Here is a 25,762-nt window from a genome sequence, read left to right as displayed (position 1 = left end):
ATAAAAATAACCATCAATATACAAATATAGCATTTTAGATAAGTAATGGAAACGTACACGCCCTATAAAACGAGAGTATATATAACAAATGTAAACTATTGAATAACAGAGTTGGATTTAGACCTGTTGTGTGTTTGTGTGTGTAAAGTAAGCTTGGCTCGTTACGTATGAGATGTCAGATTTTGAAAGCTAAATTCTTTAATATTGATTTGCTGAACTTAAAATTAAGTAAGAATTTTCAGAAGGGATTGGCAAAATATACAACAAAATATTAGACCAGCAGTTCATTTCAATCAGGTCAAAAAATTTGAAACCAGTTGTCCAAAAAAGCAATTTTCCCCTTATATGAGATGTCAGATTTTAAAAGCTAAATTTTTTAATATTGATTTCCTGAACTTGAAATTCAGTACGAATGTTCAGAAGAGATTGGCAAAGGATACGAAAGAACATAAGACCAGCAGTTCATTTCAATCAGTTCAAAAAATTTGAAAACCACTGTCTAAAATAGCAATTTTTCCCTTATATGAGATGTCAGACATTGAAAGCTAAATTCTTTAATATTGATTTGCTAGACTTGAAATTCAGTATGAATGTTCAAAAAAGATTGACAAAGGATACAACAGAATATTACACCAGCAATTCATTTCATTGAGTTCAAAAAAAATCAAAACAATTATCCAAAATATCAATTTTTCCCTTATATGAGGTGTCAATTTTGAAAGTTAAATTCTTTAATATTGATTTGCTAGGCTAAATTCTTTAATATTGATTTGCTGAACTTGAAATTCAGTAAGAATGTTCAGAAGGGATTGGCAAAGGACACAACAGAATATTAGACCAGCAGTTCATTTCAATCAGGTCAAAAAATTTGAAACCAATTGTCCAAAATAGCGATTTTTCCCTTATGAGATGTCAGATTTTGAAAGATAAACTCTTTAATATTGACATACTCAATAAATAATTTGAAAGTCTCGCGCAAACTCCACAACAAATGCTCGTGGGCAACTTTGCAGGGGGGGGAAAATTATTTTCACGAATACATTTCTGGTTTATTTTTTTAACTTTGTGAAAGCAAGAAAATGCAATTTAAACACGGAGACTTGTTAATCTTGTTATGAGAAATATTAACAGCAAAAACGGACAAATTTTACTCGGGTGGTTGACTGATTGTGGTTGTGAACAAATGTATGCTTGAATTTCGTCCCCCCGGAATGCTGTCCGCGAGGGCTGGAATAGTAAACATTCATTTTCTTGTAAAATATGAAACTTAGGCTAATTTCACTCTCCAGTGACCACCCCTAAAAGCAACCATTCTGAACCATATAAACAATTCAGAAAGACTGTAGCTTGGATAATTCAGGATTTAGAGCTATGTCAACTATGCCGTTTCTGGGTGGTCATTTTCAGGACTTTCGTCCCGGATTCACATTTTGGCACATATGCCATGTTGACCGCCATGGTCATTTTACCCTAAAACAGTTGAGATAATCTGTCCTAAATGAAATGCATACAAACTCCTTTACAAGTCCTAGACTAAGAATTAGACGCAGATGAACACAGACAGTTTGTAATATAAAATACTTTAATATAACCCAGAGTGTTCCCGAATAAGTTGAATCGAAACCAAAAGTAAGCAGGTTCGAACTATATAACACAATACATAATGACATACTTTAACTACCACAACCCTGCTCGTGTGACTATGTCATGCAACACGCGATCATTAGAAAATATAATCATAAAGACATAAAAACAACATAATCATAAAGAAATAAGAAATTACTATTGTAGGCCACGCTCTAATACGTAGAGCGCATCGTCTAGCTATATACCAATAGATAAATTAACTACAACTGCTGTTCGTGTACAAAAGGAAATGTTAACGTGTACTCACTTTGGTTTACACGCGCACCGTAATGTTGAAACTCCAAACCACCGCGAGTACGTATATTGGGTAGCACGACTTTAGACAATGTGAAGAACGTTCGCGACGAAGAAATTTAACTTTCGATAAAGTAGACTGACGTTGAATTGACCCTCTTTCGGTCACACAACTAAACAACTGACTGCCTAAAGCATGCACCCATAAACGTAGTCGCAACTAGATTGACATGCCCTGATTGACAGTTACAATAAAGATAACTTCTAATTACGTTGATTGATGGTGCCTGTCACCATGCTTACGTTTTAAAACTAACATTCCGGCCCCTAAAGGCGGTACCAAGAGTAGCCTTTACTACATAGCAATAAAGTTTTGAAACGAACTAAGATATTCAAACAAACAAATGTAAATTAAGGTTCTGCAGCTAGGCGATAATATTGTTTATGCACTCGTCTACTTATCGTTTTTGGCGATGTCCGCTTCCTCCAGGAGTACAATCTTTGTGCCTGGTCTTGTCAGCTCGGATGTCTTGGTCAACCTTACAGAGCGTACGCCCATCGTTTCGGTTAGGGTAAACTTCCAAAACTCTTCCCATGGGCCAGGAATTTCGGGGGGTTTTGTCGTCCAGAACTAGCACGATGTCGTTCTTCTTAAAGTTTCTTTCCTCTTTATTCCATTTCTGTCGTTTTTGCAAAGATGGGAGACATTCCTTCGTCCAACGACGCCAGAACATGTCCGCTAGATATTGGATTTAGCGCCATCGCCGACCATAGATGTCTTGGTTGGAGAGAGACGCGGGTGGAACGGTGGGTCCACCTCTCAGAAGCAACAGGTGGTTCGGGGTCAGGGGCTCCATATCTCGTGGGTCGTCGGAGAGCTTGGTAATAGGTCGTCCATTCACGATTGCCTCGACTTCGCACATTAAGGTTTTAATGCCTTCGTCGTCTAACACCTGTTCTTTGATGATCCCCTGGATCACCTTTCGCGTAGTTCGAATGCACCGCTCCCATACGCCACCATGATGGGAACCTGTCGGCGGATTGAATAACCACTTGATATTTCTCTGCAGGAGGAAGTCGTGGATTTGTGACTGATTCCATTCCTTCACAGCTTCACGTAGCTCCTTTTCCCCTTTGACAAAGTTTCCGCCGTTATCGGAACGAATAACCTCAGGCTGACCTCGTCTTGCGATAAACCGACGCAGGGCGTTTATAAATGACCCTGTTTATTATTATTTTTATTACTATTATTAGTTTCCAGGGAACTCGCAACTTCAATATGGATCGCACGGATACTCAAGCACATGAAGAGCACCCCGTAGCGTTTCACTGTAGTGCGGCCACGTCTCACTTTAAACGGCCCAAAGCAGTCGATTCCAGTACATGTAAACGGCGGCTTCGATGGCGTCGTCCGATCGGAAAGATCAGCCATTTTCTGTCGAGTGGTTGGTGCTTGTCGTTTCTTACAACTGACGCATTGATTAAGGATCGTTTTTACGGTTCGCCTCCCGTTGATGATCCAGTATCTTTGTCGTATCAGCGACAAGGTGTACTCTAAACCAGAGTGCCCAGACAGGTGATGGTGGTGCTTCACTATAAGTGCAACGACGTGGTGGTGCTTGGGCAGAATGACGGGATGTTTTGCATCATGATTAATCGGTGCTCGCCTCAGGCGGCCGCCAACACGGAGTAGACCTTTGCTGAGGAGCGGATCGAGGTTCAAAATCTTGCTTGACCGTTTTACTGCTTTATTTTTGCACGTCCCTGGTGACTTTGCTGCTGCTCCTCTTTTTCAAATAGCTGGTGTTCCTCTTTGAAGGATTCGCCCTGTATATGTTTCAGGATTACGTCTTCTGCGTTTTGGATCTCTTGGACATCAATAGGAACGATTTTATTACTGAACTCGATTGCGAAAGATTCTTCAGTCTTTCGTCTCTTGCTTACACGTAGAAGCTTCGCTTTGTACCTTAACAACCACGCCATGATCCTCCTCAGGCGATCCCATGATGAATAGCGGTCGATTATTCTCGCTACCGGATTACTCGCGTGAGAACAATAGCTCGCTCACACGATAGGCCCTTTGATCTCGGGATCGGCGTCGTCGACGGGCATGGCCATTTCGCCTGGTCGTTTCGGCCAAAATTCTTTCGACTTCCTCAGAAACTCTGGTTCTTCAATCCAACGATGGAGAGACTCGACTGGCACTCCCCTTGAAGCATCGTCGGCTAGGTTCAGCTCGGTATTAATATAACTCCATTGAGCGGGAGATGATGCATTGTGAATAGCGGCGACCCGGTTTGCCACGAAGGTTTGAAATCTTTTGTCTTGGTTTTCGATATACCGCAATACGCAGGTACTATCCGTCCAGAAGAACGATTCATCGATGGGAAAACTAAGTTCTTGGCACGTTATCTGGTCCAGCTTGGTTGCTACGACTGCTGCCGACAATTCCATACGGGGAATAGTAACTGGCTTGATTGGTGCAAGTCTTGATTTTCCCATCACAAACGAACGTTTAACCTGTCCATCCTTGTCCTTGACTTTAAGGTATGTAACGGCTCCATACCCATGCTGCGAAGCGTCCGCAAAATGGTGAAGTTGGGTGTCACTGATTTCGCCTAATTCAGCAGGCTTGAAACAGCGATCGACAGCAAGTTGTTCCAGCTTAGGTAAATCTTCTAACCAGGCTTGCCATCGTTTCATGTATACATCCGAGATTTTGTCGTCCCAACCCAATTTCTCTCGACATAAATCTTGAAGAATGAGTTTGGCTTGCAGGATAAACGGAACAGCGAACCCCAAAGGATCGTAAACTGAACCAACGATCGACAAGATACCTCTTCTCGTGGCAGGCCGGTCTTTGATGACGATCGTAAAACCAAATTTGTCCGATGTTATATTCCATTGGACACCGAGCGCTCTTTCCATGGACCAGCAATCGAAGTCGAGATTTTTGACTACTGAAGCTCGTTCTGATTCAGGTAAGGATTCGACCACCTTTCTTGAATTGGAGAGCCATTTTGTGAGCTTGAATCCACCTCGCGCAAGCAACTCGCGTAGCTTTTTTGCAAGATTGACTGCCTCTTCTTCTTCCCTGACTGACTTCAGGCAATCATCAACGTAAAAGTTCTTTTCTACCGTTTCGATTACCTCAGCGTTGAAACTTGTCTCGTTATCTTTCGCAGTTTTCTTGAGCGCAAAGTTGGCGCAGCTCGGAGATGATGCGCCGCCAAAAAGATGGACTCTCATTTCATATTCCTCCGCCTCTTTAGAAAGGTCGCCAGCAGGCCACCACAGAAACCTCAAAGCATCACAATCTGACGAAGGGACGCGCACCTGGTAAAACATAGGCCCGTATTCAAAAAGCTCACTCACACTCAAACTCATTGAGTGGGAGATCTTAATCTGCCCATAACGTTTCAATGGCGGTATTTTCAGCCGAACAGGGGCTTGATTTTCAGTGATTTACCTTATATCTTTTCATCTATTGAGAGAAAACTTTCTCATTGATCAGCATTAACAAAATTTATATGTCACACTCAATGAGTGTGAGTGTGAGTGAGCTTTTTGAATACGGGCCATAGCCTCGACATCTGCGATCATTGCAACGGGTTCCTCTCTGAACCTAGTCAGCACGCCGACAAGACTGTTGGTGAGATCCGGCCCCTGTAGCAACTGATCGTTTAGTGAAGTGTCGCGATGTTTTGCCAAACAGTCGAACACTACTCGAACCTTGTCAGGCATCTGTGGGTGAAACACTGGATGGTGAGGCAGATACCATTGGGTTTCCAGAGGTCCGGTTTCTTGACTAGACACCTTTCTGGCGTAATCTTTAGAAAACAGGTCGTCCATGAACCTTTTATACTTCTCAAGGATTGATCGTGCTGAAGTCGTTTCTTCAGCGAGCGAAGGTGTTGTTCTGCTTGCGATCGGTTGTTTGAAAGTGGTGGTGGGTATGTTTTCCATGGCAATCCAATTTCGTAGTGGCCGTTCACCAGTTTAGCTGATTGTTCCATCAGCTTCAGTGCTCTCTTGTCGTTCTGAGACATGGTCGGTTTCATTTCGTGGGTAACATCATTAAATTCCATGTTACAATACTCTTCAAACCGTTGATTGAGATCTTGATCTGCTTGGATGCCATTCACCATAGGGGGGCTGCTACCTTCTCGCCCTAGCGGTCCGTTTAGAACACAACCTAGCAAGGTTCTTGTGGCAAAGGGTCCACCGTTCTCACTTGTTCGTACTTCGAGAGGTTGCAGTATCTCTGGAACGTCACTGCCAATCAGAAGACCAATCTCAGCATCAATATGCGGTAAAGAGATACCCTGTAGGTGTGACCAGCGCTCTACGTCCTCTTGTTTCCCGATACATTCCGAGCGGACAGGTAGGCTCGGCGTTGAATAAACTTTCGGCAACCTGACATGATGTTGATTTTTCAGGTCGAAGACTTCCAGCTCGACCACGGAACATGCGATTGGAGTGCCTTTTCCCAGTATCGTTGTCAATGTGAGATTGGTTCTCTTCCCCTCGCGCCTTAGTTGCCATAAAAGATCCTTGTGCAGAACGAGATATTCAACCCAGAGTCTAAAAATGCATAGGTTTCGACTTCCACAGATCCTTCCTTCGCCTTCACCTTTACCGGAACGATATCGAGACACGTCACCGATGGACCTTTTGATTGGTTAGAGTGGGGTTGGCACCTTACATAACCGTTGACGTTGCGTGCTTGAGTTGATGGATCCTTACATTCTTCGTCCTTCGTTTGCTCTGCTTGAGGGTTTGTTCTCTTATAGTCCTCTTTATCGTTTTGGGTAGACTTTGGGTGTAGAAAGGTAGAGTGTTTCCCTGTACAGCCATCGACCTTGCAGAAACTTTGCTTAGCACATGAACGAACGAAGTGACCACTGGTTAGACAATTCAAGCAAAGTCCCTTGTCTCTCACGTACTTCTTCCTTTCTTCTAGCGACAGTTTCCGGAATTTATCGCAACGCGACAACCAATGGTTTGCGTTACACGGACACACATTCTTGCTCATTTTTTATTCCTTTCCTTGTGTCCCAAATCTACTCGCTCTGGCTCCGTATTGTCGCTTCCCTTTGTGTTCTTCTAGTTTTCCTTTAGGGTCGCTCGTAATTTTTCCAAATATCGGGTGGGTAGCCGCTCTAGCCTTGGCGGTCACGAATTCCGTCACGTCTTCAATCGTCACATCTCTTCCATCCTTCTCTACAATTCGATCAACCGTATCACGCCATTTTAATCTTATGCCAAACGGAAGCTGATTGATGATTCTTTTCAGATTCTCGGGATGATTCAACTTTTCAAGCGAACCGATTTCTTTTAGTGTATTCGTGCAGCTGGTAAGTTGAATTGAAAATTGCATTAGTGCGTTACCGTCTTCGGACTTGATCGCAGGTCCCTCTGTTAGGGTTTCGATGTGCGCTGCAGCAACTCTATACTTCTGTCTGTATCTTTCCTTTAGTAACCTTCTTGCTTCAACGTAACCTCGCTCAGGATTCATCGACAGGCAACTTCTCATGAGGTCTTGCACAGGTCCTGATGTATACTGGATAAGATAATACAAACGGGCGCTGGAACTTGGTGTTTTCTCCTCAACTCGATGCTCGAAGCTTCGAACAAAATCGCAATATTCGATGTGATCTCCTTTGAACGGCTTTATCGTGGGCTGAGGTAACGTGAGTGCCATGACGCTTTGTTGTTGCTGTTGTACTATCTGCTGAAGGGCGACGTTTTGACGATCCTGGGTCTCCATCAGGTGTTGTAGTGGGTTGGCGAGAGGGTAGTTGCCAGGTTGAGAAGCCTCAGGTGCGTGGTCTGGAAACCAAGCAGGTGAAGTTGGATTCAGTGAATGACTTTCTCGTGTAACCTCCGTTGGCTGTGTTGGCCGCAGCTTGGGCCGCTGCTGCAGAACTGGATTTGCATGTTGGCTACCGTTAGTCGAATTTCTTGTTTTGGGAAGGGCAGAATCAGTTATGATCCCTTCTTTGCTCGAAAGGGTCTCTTCTACTTCTTCGAATCCTTCGAAAGTTGTTTTTTCCGCCGCGGCTGCAGATATTTCCCCTTGAAGTTCCACTTGACTTCTTTTTTGTTTAATTTTTAACTCTTCGAGTTCCAGGTCGTGCAATTTCTGTAGCGAGATTGCTCCTGCTTCCAACGCTGCTTGCCTTGCTGCCGCCTTTGCTTTATAGCTAGATGTACTCCTCATAGAGCTGGATTTTGATTGGGAAGACTTATGTTATCCGACAGTGCTAACTGAATCTTCCGGTTAGATTTGATTTTGGTCTCCATGAGAAGGCCCGGTTTGCTGTTGAAGCCACGATTGAATTTTGATTTTAAGTTCTGAAACTAGTTCGTTGACCGAACTGAAATACACGATAGAATCCTTTATCAATTCCTCTTCCTCAAGTAAACTGTGATAGACTTCGTGCGCACTTTGGAATTGTTTCGAGACGTCATCTAGTTCATTAGCAACTTCTTTAACATTTAATTAATTATAATAACTTGTAGGTACACCACGTAAGTATTAAATACTGCAAAGCTTTCGGTCCGTTAACCCGGACCTTCATCAGTGCAATTACTTGAATACACGTTTGCGCGTCACTTAAATATCATGTTAGTCGTGATTAGTTTGCTCGCGCTATTAATTAAACGGTTTCATTTAATTAAGTTCTAACTAATGCGCGCGCCCTAGACAAGTATTTGACTAAGAGACACCGAAAAGAGCACGCCACGTACTATTAAGTGGCTTTCCCTCTTGGACGATAGTTTGATGTTTATAAATTTCAATAGATTCTCTCATTTTACGAGAGACAGTAAACTTATCGTTTGCTAAAATGGTAGCATCGTTCCATTTAATGCGATGATCATAAGTCCATGCATGGTGAGCTACTGCAGACTTATCCAGTTTACCTTTCTCGCAGTTCGTCTTATGTTCTTTAAGACGTATTGAGAGATTTCTACCGGTCTCTCCAATGTAAACCAAACCACATTCACATGGAATGCGGTAAACATTCTCTTTAACATTGTCTAAATTATCACACGTTGACAGCAATTCGTTAAGCTTATTAGCCTTTCTCGTTACATTCCCCTTTGCTGTGCTTCCTGCCCTTTTTAATTCATCCTTATGTTCTAAATCCATTAAGCGTTTAATTGATTCAGTACGTTTTGTAGGTTATGACAGACGGGAATGTCAACAGGAAACTCTTCGCATTACTGGACCGTGCCCCAAGCACGAACCGAGAGAACAAATTCTTCAAATTCTTTGAATTCTTTAACCGTGTAACAAATTCGAACTTAAATGTAGTCCCACTGGTAGAACGGACCGGGAGCCCTTACAAACAGATAGGCAAAACCCAGCGAGATAACATTTAGGATTGATTGGTGCGCAGATATTTCGAACTCAACAGAATTAGACGCAGATGAACACAGACAGTTTGTAATATAAAATACTTTAATATAACCCATAGTGTTCCCGAATAAGTTGAATCGAAACCAAAAGTAAGCAGGTTCGAACTATATAACACAATACATAATGACATACTTTAACTACCACAACCCTGTTCGCGTGACTATGTCATGCAACACGCGATCATTAGAAAATATAATCATAAAGACATAAGAACAACATAATCATAAAGAAATAAGAAATTACTATTGTAGGCCATGCTCTAATACATAGCGCGCATCGTCTAGCTATATACCAATAGATAAATTAACTACAACTGCTGTTCGTGTACAAAAGGAAATGTTAACGTGTACTCACTTTGGTTTACACGCGAACCGTAATGTTGAAACTCCAAACCACCGCGAGTACGTAGATTGGGTAGCACGACTTTAGACGATGTGAAGAACGTTCGCGACGAAGAAATTTAACTTTCGATAAAGTAGACTGACGTTGAATTAACCCTCTTTCGGTCACGCAACTAAACAACTGACTGCCTAAAGCATGCACCCATAAACGTAGTCGCAACTAGATTGACATGCCCTGATTGACAGTTACAATAAAGATAACTTCTAATTACGTTGATTGATGGTGCCTGTCACCATGCTTACGTTTTAAAACTAACAAGAGAAACAACTCGAGATCTCTCAAACATGTTCGACAAAGTGCCAATTCAACCTGCACTAAGAGGAGAACAACTCGAGGTCTCACGAACATGTTCGACAAAGTGCCAATTCAACCCGCACTAAGAGGGGAACAACTCGAGGTCTCCCGAACATGTTCGACAAAGTGCCAATTCAACCCGCACTAAGAGGGGAACAACTCGAGGTCTCCCGAACATATTCGACAAAGTGCCAATTCAACCCGCACTAAGAGGGGAACAACTCAAGGTCTCCCGAACATGTTCGACAAAGTGCCAATTCAACCCGCACTAAGAGGGGAACAACTCGAGGTCTCCCGAACATGTTCGACAAAATGCCAAGTCAACCCGCACTAAGAGAGGAACAACTCGAGGTCTCCCGAACATGTTTGACAAAGTGCCAAGTCAACCCGCACTAAGAGGGGAACAACTCGAGGTCTCCGGAACATGTTCGACAAAGTGCTAATTCAACCCGCACTAAGAGGGGAACAACTCGAGGTCTCCCGAACATGTTGGACAAAGTGCCAAGTCAACCCGCACTAAGAGGGGAACAACTCGAGGTCTCCCGAACATGTTCGACAAAGTGCCTAGTCAACCTGCACTAAGAGGGGAACAACTCGAGGTCTCACGAACATGTTCGACAAAGTGCCAATTCAACCCGCACTAACAGGGGAACAATTCGAGGTCTCCACGCAGGTCCAACTTAGCTAAGTTTCTCCCACTCGTGCAGGCTCATATTGTCAGCGGACAACTTACACAAAATTGAGAGCAAGGCGTAAAACGAAAAGCTTCTAATTTTTCATGCGAAGACTGCTGGAAAACTGAGCCCTCTTTACTGGGAGAAAATTTGCCGTATATGACCAACGTGCTCCCGAACATGTTCGACAAAGTGCCAAGTCAACCCGCACTAACAGGGAAACAACTCGAGGTCTCCCGAACAAGTTCGACAAAGTGCCAATTCAAAGTGCAGCACACATTGCCTAAGTTGTGCTGCACTTTGAATGAACTTTGAGTCGATCTCGGCGAACAAACGTTTCCTGGTACTGGATGTTTTCGTTTCTGGTACAGCGGTAGGTTCAGCATAATAGGAATTCAACATTCGCTTAAGGCTGGTCATTGATTTTTTTTTTTTGAACAGTTTCTCGTGTTGTGTTGGGTCGACAGGAGAGAATGCTTCAGCAAAGCTTTCTGTATGCGTTGCCAGCGAGAATAGGGCTGACCCTATTTTGAATGCCTCGTTAATTGTATCATGGAGGTTGTCGTCGCATAAGAATTTTAACATTTCTTTTACAGTTTGCGGTGATGTATCGCCTGGCTGCTTGCTGTTAAGTGCGGAAAGGTGTTCTTGAATTCCCTCGAACGCGCTTTTAAAGCAAAGGAAAGATGATGCCCGTAGTAAGGGGCCACCAGTTGCTGCTTCAAGCGTCTCAAGGCTTTTGTCGATCGTATCTGCCATTTCCGATGTCGCAATCTTTTGGCGTATGAGCCACTCGCATGACTCAGGTTTTATTCTTTTATAAACTGTTTCTTTGGTTGGTGGCTCCTCTTGCTTCCCGTACGGCCTCAAGAAGTTTTTTGGAAGCTGATTCAGGTAAAAAAAACAGCACCTTTAGCAGGAAACTTCTTCCAAAACTTTGACATACTGCAAAAAAAAGTAAGAAATTCATTCAGTTGTTATGAAAACAAGATAACAAATTCGTCCAGTTGTTAATTCGTCCAGTTATAATAATAATTGTTTAACATTGTGAATACCACTAACCTTAAATAAAAAGAGAACAATGAATATATTTCTTCAGATAGAAAAATTCAGTTCGTAAATTGCAAAAAGCATTTACGCTTATATGTTACAGACTTGTACACAAGGCACTTAATGTACTTAAAAAAAATAAAAATTTTACATCTTTTAGTTTCAGAAAACATTTAGTTGAAGCCTTAACTTTATCTCGACTAGATTTTAGTGATATTGTGTTTTACCCAGTAACTAAAAACCTGCTTAAACGACTTCAACGTATCCAATTCTCCGCGGCAAGTTTTGTTTTTGGAAGGTATGTTAACAAGAATTGTGACATCCTTAAAATGGGCTGGTTACCAATGAGGGAGCGTAGAGAATGGCATTTGCTTAAAGCCGCCCACAAAGCATTACATAGTAATGACTGGCCGGAATATCTATCTCGAAACTGTCTCGCATACAAGGACGTTACGCTCATCAGGATCGATAACCTTAGTCAGGCCAATGGAATCAAACACCTTCCAAGATAACGCATCTGCACTTTTTAATGCATTACCATCTACAGTAAGATCTTGTGACGATTTTAGGCGTTTCCATTCCCTTACCAAGGCGATTCTAAGAGAACGTTGCGGCGAACAGTTATAGTTATTATCGATAGTTTTATAATAAGTATTTATAGTTAGATGTTTATGTAATTTAGTAATGAGGAGTATTATCATAAAATTTATGTAATTTAGAGTAGTCTTCAATAGATGAAGAGCCTTCTATGAGGGAGATGTTATTGAATAAATCATTAATATTATTATGTGGGACTTCACAATGTTTATCAGAAAGTTTTAAACGATGCATATACAATGATATCAATTTTATAAGCATAAAAATATAACAAATTTTTCCTTATCTTGAAGAAGGCAAACCTTTTGCAACAATTACAAAAAGCATTGTTTATCAGAATACATGCACGCATGCGTGATACACACTTCCATCAATTGCAAATTGACAATCCTTTCCAATTATTTACCCAATAAATCTGCGAAACAACATAATAAATAGAGTGCAAAAATAATTAAAATTAGAGAAATGATTGTTTAGATATGTGAAAGATTAAAATTTAAGTTATTTGCAAGAATAGGGAAGGCAAAACAGAACCCATTTCAATAACGTTGCAATCCATCACAGATTCTTTAAACGAAATAACTCTGCAACAATGTTCCCCATTGCACTTGTAACATGTACATTTGAAAATGACATGACCTACGCTTACGATTGCAAAGATATCTAAAGGATATCTAAAATTCATGTTATTTGAACTAGAAGGGAAGCCATTACCCAGCTAACACAATTACGTTGTAGCAACGTTGTACGAACGTTTGCCGAACGTACACACTACGTTGTAATAGTTAACCTGCACCGTAAAACGAGAACGAACGAATATGCAAGTATGCTAATGTTTTCATTGAAATTACGAAAAGCTGATTGGTTTGCATATTTAAACATGTACGAATGGACGAAAGCGACGAACGAATGAGCGACAAAAAGTCGCTTGCTTGTACTAAACATGTTTTCAACCGTATTGTAATGCTTGTATATTTTTTCTGTCGTTGTGCTGATAGAAAAACTACATTTCGGCTAATTCAATCAAGGATGGTAGAAGATAGTCTTAACTTAAGGCCGTAAAGAAGATACACACAGACATGTATTACCATTAGATATATATTTGGGGATATGCAATACACATGCATGCGCACGTAAAAATCTCACATCTTGTAACTGCATGAAAACGCCTAAAGAATTGTAATTTCATCACATTTTTTATTTGAGCCTAATAGGTGATCATAACAGAAAGGAATTTCATGTGATAGAAACTATTTAGCGTTAAGTTTAACTCGACTTTGTGATATTATTGTAATTTCCATAACATGCCAGTTAAAACGTATATTCAAATCCCAGGAGCATAATAAGTTCCATAGCCACAATAAACTTAAATGCAAATCAGCAGTAACTGCTATACATATTACGATAGTTAAATTATTGTCGTCAGTCGCTTCGATCTCGCTTGTCTGCTCTTCCATTGCGGCATTTATCACCGGTAGTATACATTGAATATATTGCCTGAACGGCGTTGTGCAAATTTAATAGCACGATGTTTAAAACCTCTACGTCGTCTGCCATGCTTTTTCAAACAGCTCATTCGTAGTTTGAACAATTGCAAATCCACCTGGAATTGCATATAAATACACGTATATGCAAATGTCTTAAAACACATGAAGAAATGCTTAAGAATTGTTGTAATAATTGCATTGAGGCTACTTAACACGACCTTGATTAACTATAAAATTCAATTGAGTTTACGAATTGACGACTTCGGTAAAATACTCAGGGTTCTATGTATAATATTATTCAACTTAGTTATTCCTCAGTTTGGGATGTTACCATTACCGTTCATCGATCATCGTCATCTTGTTGCATGCCCCCTGTTTTAACCGTATAATATACACGATATCACAACACAAAATTACCTCACCAAAATATGCATGCTACGGCTTAAAGTTTACAAACAAATATGATAATAAACTTGTTTTAGCCAATAGAAACCATCTATTTGAACGATTGTGAACCGTACTCTCGTTCAGTTAATGAGGCTACTCGTTCGTTCTCGTTCTACGGTGCAGGTTAACTAATTAACGTCGTTGGAACGTACTTTTGTGAACTCCCACGAACGGATTAAACACGTCGGGATTGACGTACCAGTTTTACGTTCGTACAACCTTCGGTCGACGTTTGGACATTTATACAACGTTCATAGTACGTTTCTGGAACGTTCCAACAACGTACAGTGAACGTTCACTTAACTGTTGGTATGAAACGTCCTCATTAGTTTGAAAGGCATTTTTCAGACAAGTCCTTGAACTATCAAATTTCATGCAATATATGCATGTTATAAATTTTTATCTTGCTTAAATTATTGGTCAACAATACAACATGATGTACAGGATAGAATGCAATTTATTTAAATAAAACTTAACTGTGTATACATGTATAAAATTAATACGAATCAAACCATTTACAATATTCTGTATTATATATATGTATATCATGCCAAAAGGCCTATCTACATGATGCGATTAGTCGTATATGCGATTCATATACCGGCGTATGTATTCGAGTAAATACGTGTGTAAAGATGTCAAATTTCAAATTTCGTTTTAATAAACTGAGGAACAGAAAGACTGGCATCAGCAATCGTTTTCATACGTCTGGATAAGAATCGCATACCACTATAATCGCATCGTGTAGATAGGCCTTAGATAAAATGTACACCATAAAATAAGTTATGCACTTCCTTGCTCCTGGTTCCTACGATCCTGCAAAGAAAAAAACGCAATAAATGTTAGGTATATGTTGTACATATATAAGCCCATCAAATTTATGGTTATATGTCAAACATTAATTAGAGTCTATATAAGATAATTTTCATATACGGACCGTAAGACGCGCGTCTCCTGTATATGTAGTTTGCACTTTACTAGTGGCTAGTTTTAGAGTTTGAAAATTCGATTGTGACAAAGATTGTGAAGAGGTCCGCATTGCTGCAATGCGAGCCTCGTACTCTAGCAATTATATAGGTGAGTTATAGTTACCTTGTATCTAGAGCCACCGGATTTCTGTGGATCATGCTTCAAATACTCTGCAATTTGTTCCTCGATGTCTATTTCACTTACACCTTTGTGAACACGTAGACAGGCCTCTATAATTGAACAAAAATAGAACAATTATAGCTAGTTATCAGAAAGGGTTAATAGCAATGAGCCAGTTGTTCGAAAGGTGGATTAGCACTAAAGCACCTGTACAGTACATGGGTACATTCATCACCAAACAGAATACATTATAATTCATTATTTCCTGGTAAAGCCTGGCACAAATATCATGGGCCAAACAATAATGTACAAATATACTATGCTATACTTACTGATAACAATTTTCGAGACAGCAAGTTCTTTAAATGCCCGCTTTGCTTTTCTCCTCTTCAGACTATATAATGACCACAGCTTGTTTGTTCCGACCTTAGCCAGGATTCTTCTTGTGCTAAAACCATGGTTATGCCCACACAGAGCAAGGAAGAATTGTAACTACAAGTAAAATATTTATATTAATTAATTTATCGTGAACAAAAGCAATACGTGGCAGAACAAATGGCAAACCAGGGTGTCTGCAGTATGCTCATTACCATTTTTTTCCTAGCATCTTCATCTGCAAGTCGATCATTAAGGTTTTCCAATTCCTCAACTGAGTCCAGAGGATTGGGAATAATATCCTCAAGCATTTCATTTCCACTAACACCTCTTGTGGCACCAAGTACTACCCGCAAAATTGATAATGCTTCTTCTTGTTTTTCAAGCATTATATCAAGCTTCGTCAGAACAGATCTTTGAAAGCCTAATGACATTTTAAATGTATTTATACTATTAATTATGTAACTTTGTTAGGAATGGATGACCAGCTTTCTTGATATTGGGAAATGACTGGCCACACCAGAAAACATACATGCACATAATATTAAATTATTACATTACGTGCATATAATTGAAACAACATATCCTCAAAACAAAAAATCAGACAAGATCTCATGGACTCTAAAGAAACCACGCCAACTTACTGTCGTGATCCTGATGTAGAGAGTTGCGATTGCCTGATTTTGGTGTTTCAAAAGAGTCTGTAGTTGCACCAGAACCTGACAATTGAGAAAGAAATGCAATGTTCTAGAATATATAGTACCCATATGTACACTGACCATGTTTTATGACATATAAAACACTCAGCTTTGTCTCGTGTTATATATGTGATAAAACACATGTGTTTTAAATAGTACTTAAAATTTTGTCATGGCTTCACAACATGACCCGTTATTGCAGCAAGAAAGTGTTCAGTATAGGCTTGAAATATGCAACATTAAGTTGAGCACAATTTTTATTCCTTCCAGCTATGTCCAGATTTGAAATAGTGATTTCTTCTTTAGTAACTGTTTGAGAAAGACTACCACTACATAAAATATTTCTCTTTGGCAAAGCATAATGAAATCAAGTATACATACTGTAATGCTGGTTTCTTTCACATAAATTCCTGTTGCCTTCAGGAGTTCCAACAGCTGTTTGATAAAAAATAGCCTCAGTCTGGCCTAGCATATGAATTAATGACTCAATACACGTACATACACTGTACAATAAAAGCTAGAAAATCAAATGGAACATTCTTACTTCCATGGACATTCTGTACACCAGAACTTAAACTGGTCCTAGATGCATCAGTGAGAGGATTGCTCAGGGCACTAAAAATTTCTGAATATCAACAAAGTATAAATTAATACAACAGCAATAAAAACGTTTTAACTAAAAAGTATGACCTTATTTAACTACTTTCAAAATATCAGGCATCAGAAAGACAATTTTGCGAATTATTCAAAAGAATATGTGATTTGCACTGGTCATATTTAATTACACATAAAAACACATTCAATGCTTACCACTGGGATTTAAAGAGAACACCTGGGGCCGGTTGTTCGAAAGATGGATAACTTATCCAACGGATAAGTCCTATCCAGCGGATAAATCTGCTATCCAGTGGATAGTTATCCATTGGATAAAAACGCGTTGCACGAAGCGTGGATAGTGAAGTGGATAGCTATCCAATTGATAAGTTAAAATTTACCGGAAGAAAACAGGATTATCCTGAAATTTCGTACCACAACGTCAGTTGTTGCTAAGCATTTACAACATTGAATTCATAATCATTACGAATTCTCGAGTATAGTTACTGAATGGAAAAGACTTGAACAAGTGATTTGCTCGAACTTTGCACTTCACATCATAGTGATTTTATTAATTAAACACATTGCAATTTTATTCCTTGACCTTGCAACGCTTTGCCTTTCGGTTCCATAGAAAATTTAGGAACACTATTTTAATGTTCGTGAATGAAATTACTTATATATTAGCAAGTTTCCTTGGAATAGGTTGAATCTTTCTTTGCATATGCGCGTTTATAAACTGATTAGAAGCGTATAGTAAATTTACCGCCTGTTATAAATGCGAGGATCTCCAAAAAATCGCCGCTCGGAACGGAATGTGAAAGGCAACGTGAAACGCTGCTGCGACAAATTGCACTTCGAAAACATTTCTAATAGTGAATACAATCATGATGTGTATTAGTTTGTTGAAGCACAATAACAGGAATATGGCATTTTTGTCCTATTTTATATAAATGTTTACACTGTTACCTTGTATCTTTGAATTTATCCACTGGATAGTGGATTTAAACCACCTCCGGACCTTGGATAAATTTATCCGGTAGATAGCGATTTTTATCCGCTGGAAAAAGTTATCCAAGCTTCGTGCAACGCAAATCACACGCTGGATAAAACTTATCCGTTGGATAGCGACTTATCCGTTGGATAGCGACTTATCCACCTTTCGAACAACCGGCCCCTGATTGACTGCATTTACAACTGAACCATCTTGAAGAACATCATGATGACCCAGGCTATTTCTCACATCGAAGGTTGACAAACCCTTTCTCTGAGCCATGGGCAGACTCATTTCATTCGATGGATTTGATGAAAAGCTCGGTGCAACAGGGAGCAATGGTGTAATAACTGGGAAAGATGATCTAAGGGACTTCTTTTTCCCATTTTTTAAGATATCTTCATCCGCTAAAATGTAAATGAGAGAAACAACTATAACCTCAGTTGCAGAACAATATAAGTGCTATACACCACACCTGGTCATGATTGAGAACACTTTTTCTCAGGGCGAAAGTCCCATCCTTACTATGTAAGAAATATAAACCTAATGCCCTCAACATTTCAACTACAGTAACCTGTTCAGCAATACCAAAGAACTTACAATCACTGCCTTCTGAATATTCAAATAAACTGGCTTTTGTGCGCCTTCTTTTTCTTGCATGGCCAGAATCTGAATCGGATTCAACATTTGATGTTTCTTCAGCCCTTTTCAAAATCTTTTGTGCTTTTGCTACTGAATCTAATAATAATAAAACATGGCATATAAAACTCTAATTGGCAATTTACTTGTCAGGGCAGGTGTCCAGATAAAGTGTTAAAAAGTGCCATTACTGTAACGGTTGGAACCTTCAAAAAGCTCCCAACACAATTTTCAAAGCTATTAAAAACAAACCTGTATATGAGAAAACTCTGACTTTATAAGCAATCCAAGTTTCTTTGTCTGGAATCTCCAGCTTCCTTAATTTATGAGATGCATTATTTCGTGGCCAGTAGCAGTATAATTCCTAGAATGACAAGTTTTGTAAACAAAAATGCTGTTAAACTAGAGTATTTAGCAACATAAGATCATCATGGAATGGTCTATTTAGGGTGTTAGCAATGTCAAAAATTTGGCATGATACATGTACCCTGTTTTCACAACCAAATCTAGCCAGCAATTATCACAATTTAGAAAAAAGAAACTGGGTAACACCCAAGAACTATTCTGCAAGTGAACAAAATTCAACAAATTCTAACTACTTACACAATCAATTGTCTCAATCCAACATGTTGCAACAATTTCCACTAATTGTTCCTCTATAAATTCAACGACAGCATATATGTTGTTTGCCATCTATAACAGAAACAATAATTAAACAAATTGCATAATTTTTGGGGATTTTAGAGGTGCAGAATTATAATTAAAACCAGTACCTTCAGTGCAGAGTGCTGTTAGTATTTTGCAATATAGCCATGAATATAATTTTGTCAGGGCCAAGATTAATTTTTATGGCTTTTCTCTTGAGATCTTTGGAGGGCAGTAGTCTCATATTTGTCCAGCGTTGGTCAGCCTTGTAAGCACCAATGAGGCGGGAATCACATGGAGTCATGAAGATGGATTCAGTTTTGCTATAAACTCGGCATTGAAATAATTCATCCCCATTGTGATCATGATTGCCAGTCTTATCTACTACTTCACAACATGATGATTCAGACAAAATAAAAACATTATCTGGATTTTTTACACTGACTGCATCCTCATCTACAAGTTCAATGGAACCAGAGTGTTCACTCATGCGTTTTGCAATCTGTGCAATTGGACTCTTCCCTGATCGCACAAGACGTTTCAACTTTTGCATGTAGTTTTCAAATGGGAAAGAACTACACGCGTCTAAACTTTCAAACTCTTCAACCACATCTGCCAAATGAACCATACTATGCACATTATACACCAAAAACTCATCACCATACAAACATTTGCCTTGCTCAACAAAGTATTCCATGAGTTGCTTCGCATATTCCCTGTAAGACTTAGCTAACATAGGGCACACCAAAATGCAGCTAGCAACGCTAAGAGATAAGAAGTGCTCATATAAATCTGGTCTTAGGATACCGGATAGAACAATTTTTCCAGTATACAAAAGAAATTGCCGAAACTCAGTGGCCTTCCACCGATCAATTTCTGCTAAGCTCTGTGGCTTACGAGCAAATGTGCTGGGTATGGAAGACTTGACCTCTATCAATTTAGTACTGATAGACTCCGCCTGGCCAGCCGATATCTTAACTTCTCGCTTTCCTCGTAACCCATAGCAGAAGCAATTTCTTCATGACGCCCAGACACAATTGATGCATGTAGTCCATCGGAAATTTCTTAATCATATCAACTGGCAATTTACTGAAGGGACTAACACCATTATGATGCCCTTCATGCACTTGTTCTCTAAAAGAAAGATCTGTCCGCAACTCAACATTTCTAATCAGAGAGTACACAACACGACCAACCCATATGCCCTTCTGTGCACATTTATCACACCCAAAATAGCCAGAACACAACTTTGTGCAAGGGCTCTAGCGGGAGCATCACAAACTACACATCTTAAACAAACTGAAAGAACAGTTTCACCGTCTTGGAGCCCATTCTGTAGAAGATTATTCAAATCTCTAATTAGGTCATCCAAAAAATCCAAATCAACTGGTTTGGAATTACCACAGGTTAAAACCACTGGGAAAACAACTACAGGTGTGATATTTACAATGGCACATAATACTGGCCATAAACACTTCCTTGAACTCTTAAATAATGGAAGACCATCAACATTCAAAGAAATTTCAAGAGAATTAGTCCTAGCAATTATGTCTGAAGGATATTTCTTAAAGTGTTTCAACAATTGATTAGCAAAGGGAAAATAAACATATTCCATTCCAGACTTTTCCTGAATGGTTATATTTCTGGATGTGTGCAGCAAGGCACGAGCAGTAAGAGGCAAGTTTGGATGCCCATTCTCTTTCAAGACAGAAAGAAGACCATCAAGTGCATTATGTTTTATCATAAACCTATTTGCCCAATTGGTTAAGCCTTCAGCAAGAGAATCATCTAACAAATTATCATTCTCAGAATCTGATGAAGAAATAGAGTTATCATGCCAAGTCTCATCCAAATTTAACCTATCATGATTGCTTAAGTGATTTTCCTCAACAGAGGTGCAGATACGTTTAACAGGCTGGAGGTCATGATCATCTGACACAGTTCCAGTGTCATGGTTCGGGGGTGCTGAATCAAAAGTTAGTTCAAATAATTCAGTATCATCAACTTCAACTGGAATGGGAGCATTAGTACGTTTTAAACTACGAGCTGCAGCAGTCCAGTTCTTCCTATACTGTGCTCGGTTTGCTTTCATTTATGAAGCTGCAATAAACAACAGAATATAATCACTCATTGATTTTTTTTTGGTTTGAGAAACTACCTGCACTTGAAACTTTGCAGTGATGTTTAGAAATATGAAAGTTAATTAAGTCTATCATAAATGTAGGTATACATGCAAAATATACAATATGAATAAAACATAAAATATTGAGCAGTTCTAAGTGCAAAATCGACTTCTGTGTGACAATTACTCATGATTCCACTTCTCTTTGAATGTATTTCTCTATATTCCCTGTTTAATTAAAATGACTATGTCAACTACACCCCATGAAAATTCAACACAGTTTGTGGGTGCAACAAAACTGCTGACAAACTTAAAACTTATTTCTTAAATATATTATTCACCAGTAATTACTTGAATCAAATACCAATATTTTAAAATATATTATAGTCATACAACTATTCAATATTAATGTTACAGCATTCAGAATAATAAAAAATGCAAAGTATATGATGTAGTCATGCTGTAGGATTTATTATGGTGCATTCTTATGAAGGATCTATATATTATGGTGCAACAAAAATTTGTTTCAGTTTTAACAAGATTGATTAATTATCAAAACCTGCAAACTCTAAAATCTTTACCATGAATTTGTGGTCACAGCTGGGCAAATGGGTTGTGTTGCACAAACATTGAACTTTAACTATCAAGTTCAAATTTTAAGTGCACACAAGTATCACAGTGCCATACTACATGTAGGCCTATATACATGTAGGCCCATATATATAAAGGGCCTGCTCCTGCTTGCTGGGAAATTGTAGAGTGTGTGTCAACTCTCATGCTTTTACACATACTGTATTTTTTCAATTATCTTAAAAAGCAATTTGATAATTAATGAAAAAGATTTAAGTGGAGCATTTTAGAGGTAAATAAGTTAAAATAAGCAAATTTGAGCACGGCAAACATTATTTCTTACATACTGTACATGATACATTTATGACTATATCATGTATGACTGTATGACTATAACAGTGGATGATCAATTTACTTTTTTTGAATAAGCTCTTCAATTATTAAACATATAAAAAGATAAAAGAGAGACAATTTACACCTTATCTAATGTACTAGAGTAACATAAATTATTTATACTTGATTAAATCAGACCAAACTGGCAATTATTTACGGTGGCCCATAGGGGCCATGCCATAAATATAAATATATGCCTTCAGAATTTTATATAATGCCTTCAGAATTTTATATGATACCTTCAGAATTTTATATGATGCCTTCAGAGTTTTATGTAAGGGCCTTCAGAATTTTATATGATTCCTTCAGAATTTTATATGATGCCTTCAGAATTTTTTATGATGCCTTCAGAATTTTATGTAAGGGCCTTCGGAATTTTATGTATAGGCCTTCGGAATTTTATACGATGCCTTGGGAGTTTTTCGTGATGCCGTCGGAATTTTATATAATATGCGGAATACGAGTAAGGAGTGCGAATGTAGAGTATAGAGTAGAGCGAAGGATCAGAGTATTACAATATTTATGTAAGCAGTGGCAGCGCTAGGGGGGTGTGTTGTTTGCCCCGCATATCTTTTCATGTTACGTAAGTAGTGTAATACTGTTTTAACTTTTAAATACTTTTCTAGTCTTTCCCCCCAAAACATTTCTTTGACCCCCAATTGCCCCCCACTCATTTTAACCTGGCGCCGCCACTGTATGCAAGAACAAACAAGGGACGCTGCGAAAAGTGCAACCCAGGTCCTCCGGCAGGAATCGAACTATAGCTGAGGTGAGGTTAGGTATAGGGTTTTAGGTATGACGTTTGAGAAATTTTGAATTGACAAAATTCTGCTGTAATAATTTTCTTGTATGATTGCATGGCGACTTTAGTAATTATAATAACTTGTATAACTTATTGCACTGATGAAGGTCCGGGTTAACGGACCGAAAGCTTTGCAGTATTTAATACTTACGTGGTGTACCTACAAGTTATTATAATTAAAATTCTGCTGATTTATAGGGACTAGGCCATGAATTTTGATGAATTTTGCATTAAAAAATACAATTGACATTTTTTAGCTTTATGCCCAAATCTAAAATTCTACAACTTTATTCTAACAATGCTACACGCTTTTTAAAAAACATATCTGTGCGAAAGCCTTCAGATATGATGGATTGCTTTAACAGAAAAAAGAATCCAGATTGCATCAGTTAAACTCTTCCATCAACCAAATTGTTGTGAAATGTTCATGTAAATCTCATAACTCCATATGGTGCCTTAATCTCAACGCATGCCAAATGTAAGGATAGCCTCCAAGTCTCCTAGAGTCCTCCATCTCTCTGGCAATATGCTGGCGAACTGTTGCTTCATCGTAATTGTTTTCCCGTCGTTTTAAACCGTACTCGCGCAATTTTCTCTTAAGTGTTCGTATATGGATCTTCACACCATGATATTTGCCAAGTAGAACGACAATTGGGGTGTACTGGTAAACTCTATTGAAATAATCTTCAATTACATTTTTGATATTGTTTTGAGGATCGTGTAAGACATGAGCCGGAGCGCATGCGCAAGACAATAAAATTCGTATGGTTAAAAAAAACGGAAGTACGGAGTAAACAATCAGGGGGTTGGAGTTATGAGATTTACATGAACATTTCACATCAATTTGGTTGATGGGAGAGTTTAACTGATGCAATCTGGATTCTTTTTTCTGTTAAAGCAATCCATCATATTTGAAGGCTTTCGCACAGATATGTTTTTTAAAAAGCGTGTAGCATTGTTAGAATAAAGTTGTAGAATTTTAGATTTGGGCATAAAGCTAAAAAATGTCAATTGTATTTTTTAATGCAAAATTCATCAAAATTCATTGCCTAGTCCCTATAAATCAGCAGAATTTTGTCAATTCAAAATTTCTCAAACGTCATACCTAACCCTAACCCTATACCTAACCTCACCTCAGCTATAGTTCGATTCCTGCCGGAGGACCTGGGTTGCACTTTTCGCAGCGTCCCTTGTTTGTTCTTACATACAGTGGCGGCGCCAGGTTAAAATGAGTGGGGGGCAATTGGGGGTCAAAGAAATGTTTTGGGGGGAAAGACTAGAAAAGTATTTAAAAGTTAAAACAGTGTTACACTACTTACGTAACATGAAAAGATATGCGGGGCAAACAACACACCCCCCTAGCGCTTTTACTGCTTACATAAATATTGTAATACTCTGATCCTTCGCTCTACTCTATACTCTAGATTCGCACTCCTTACTCGTATTCCGCATATTATATAAAATTCCGACGGCATCACGAAAAACTCACAAGGCATCGTATAAAATTCCGAAGGCCTATACATAAAATTCCGAAGGCCCTTACATAAAATTCTGAAGGCATCTTAAAAAATTCTGAAGGCATCATATAAAATTCTGAAGGAATCATATAAAATTCTGAAGGCCCTTACATAAAACTCTGAAGGCATCATATAAAATTCTGAAGGCATCATATAAAATTCTGAAGGCATCAGATAGAATTTTGAAGGCATCATATAGAATTCTGAAGACATCACCTAAAATTCTGAAGGCATCATATAAAATTCTGAAGGTATCATATAAAATTCTGAAGGCATTATATAAAATTCTGAAGGCATATATTTATATTTATGGCATGGCCCCTATGGGCCACCGTAATTATTGATGGATTGAACTCAACCGATTTCAATCCTTCTTAAAACATGCCCATCCGTATTTTTGGAAAGGTGTAATATCTCTTTTATCTTCAATTAAAGTTTAAACTATGATTTAATTATTCTATATAAAGCCGTTTAATGAAACGATAACTGTTTATAAAGGATGATGAAAACCACCATATGGCGGCCATCTTGAATGCAAATATTAACATGCCTAAAAATCTTTCCTCGCAATATATGTAAATATTTTCATACACATTAAATTACTAGCTAGTAAGAATATAATCCCGTCTTTTGGGCTTATATTCTACACAAACGTTCTTTGATAGAACCTCTAAAATCGCTATACTTTCGCAATATTAAATATATGATATTAGTGAGAGCTATAACGTATATTTGATCGTCTTGTATAAATATTTATAAGTCTTATAAATCTAGTATTCTCTGTATATAGGTAACATAATTATACTTACTTAAAATCAAGCGACAATATCCGTAACAAAATCTTCTGTAAATAATACGTATGACTCCAGCAATACACTGTTATTTTCAGGGAGTTATTTTAACACCCCCAAATTTCATTTTTCGGGGTGTTAAATTTTGGTGCTATTTTGACACCACTTTTAGAGTTATATTAACTCCTCGGTGGAGTAACGAGGTCTTCGAACGTTGATTAGTATGCAAAAATAATCCCATCTAGAGGGGTTAAGAAATTAACTCCATTTTGGAG

At 38.7% G+C, this 25,762-nt stretch overlaps 3 protein-coding genes across 5 annotated transcripts; all 3 read right to left on the bottom strand.

Moving 5' to 3' along the window:
- Window positions 1-3,945: 3,945 nt before the first annotated feature.
- On the bottom strand, window positions 3,946-5,229 carry LOC114541385. Its single transcript, XM_028561318.1, has one exon. The coding sequence runs from the start codon at window positions 5,227-5,229 to the stop codon at window positions 3,946-3,948; it is 1,284 nt and encodes a 427-aa protein (XP_028417119.1).
- Window positions 5,230-6,919: 1,690 nt separating this feature from the next.
- Window positions 6,920-8,104, bottom strand: LOC114541384. Its single transcript, XM_028561317.1, has one exon. The coding sequence runs from the start codon at window positions 8,102-8,104 to the stop codon at window positions 6,920-6,922; it is 1,185 nt and encodes a 394-aa protein (XP_028417118.1).
- Window positions 8,105-14,929: 6,825 nt separating this feature from the next.
- LOC114541386 lies at window positions 14,930-19,493 on the bottom strand. Of its 3 annotated transcripts, none has more exons than XM_028561319.1 (12): window positions 19,421-19,493; window positions 19,251-19,340; window positions 18,900-19,011; window positions 18,609-18,746; window positions 18,275-18,415; window positions 16,965-17,045; window positions 16,802-16,885; window positions 16,367-16,441; window positions 15,938-16,146; window positions 15,680-15,839; window positions 15,351-15,457; window positions 14,930-15,074 (listed from the first exon to the last, which is right to left on the bottom strand). In XM_028561319.1, exons 2-12 carry the CDS (start codon window positions 19,338-19,340, stop codon window positions 15,042-15,044), a joined length of 1,230 nt encoding a protein of 409 aa, XP_028417120.1. In that variant the 5' UTR covers window positions 19,421-19,493; the 3' UTR covers window positions 14,930-15,041. The 3 variants fall into 3 exon arrangements, with proteins under 3 accessions (XP_028417120.1, XP_028417122.1, XP_028417121.1); XM_028561321.1 differs by having other exon boundaries at window positions 16,802-16,855; XM_028561320.1 differs by having other exon boundaries at window positions 18,609-18,740.
- Between the last annotated feature and the right edge of the window lie 6,269 nt (window positions 19,494-25,762).

Source organism: Dendronephthya gigantea, unplaced genomic scaffold (assembly GCF_004324835.1).
Source record: "Dendronephthya gigantea isolate DGI-Jeju-01 unplaced genomic scaffold, DenGig_1.0 000287F, whole genome shotgun sequence".
Taxonomy (NCBI): domain Eukaryota; kingdom Metazoa; phylum Cnidaria; class Anthozoa; order Malacalcyonacea; family Nephtheidae; genus Dendronephthya; species Dendronephthya gigantea.
The sequence above is the reverse complement of the archived record's forward strand: the minus strand, read 5'-3'. Positions and strand labels throughout refer to the sequence as shown.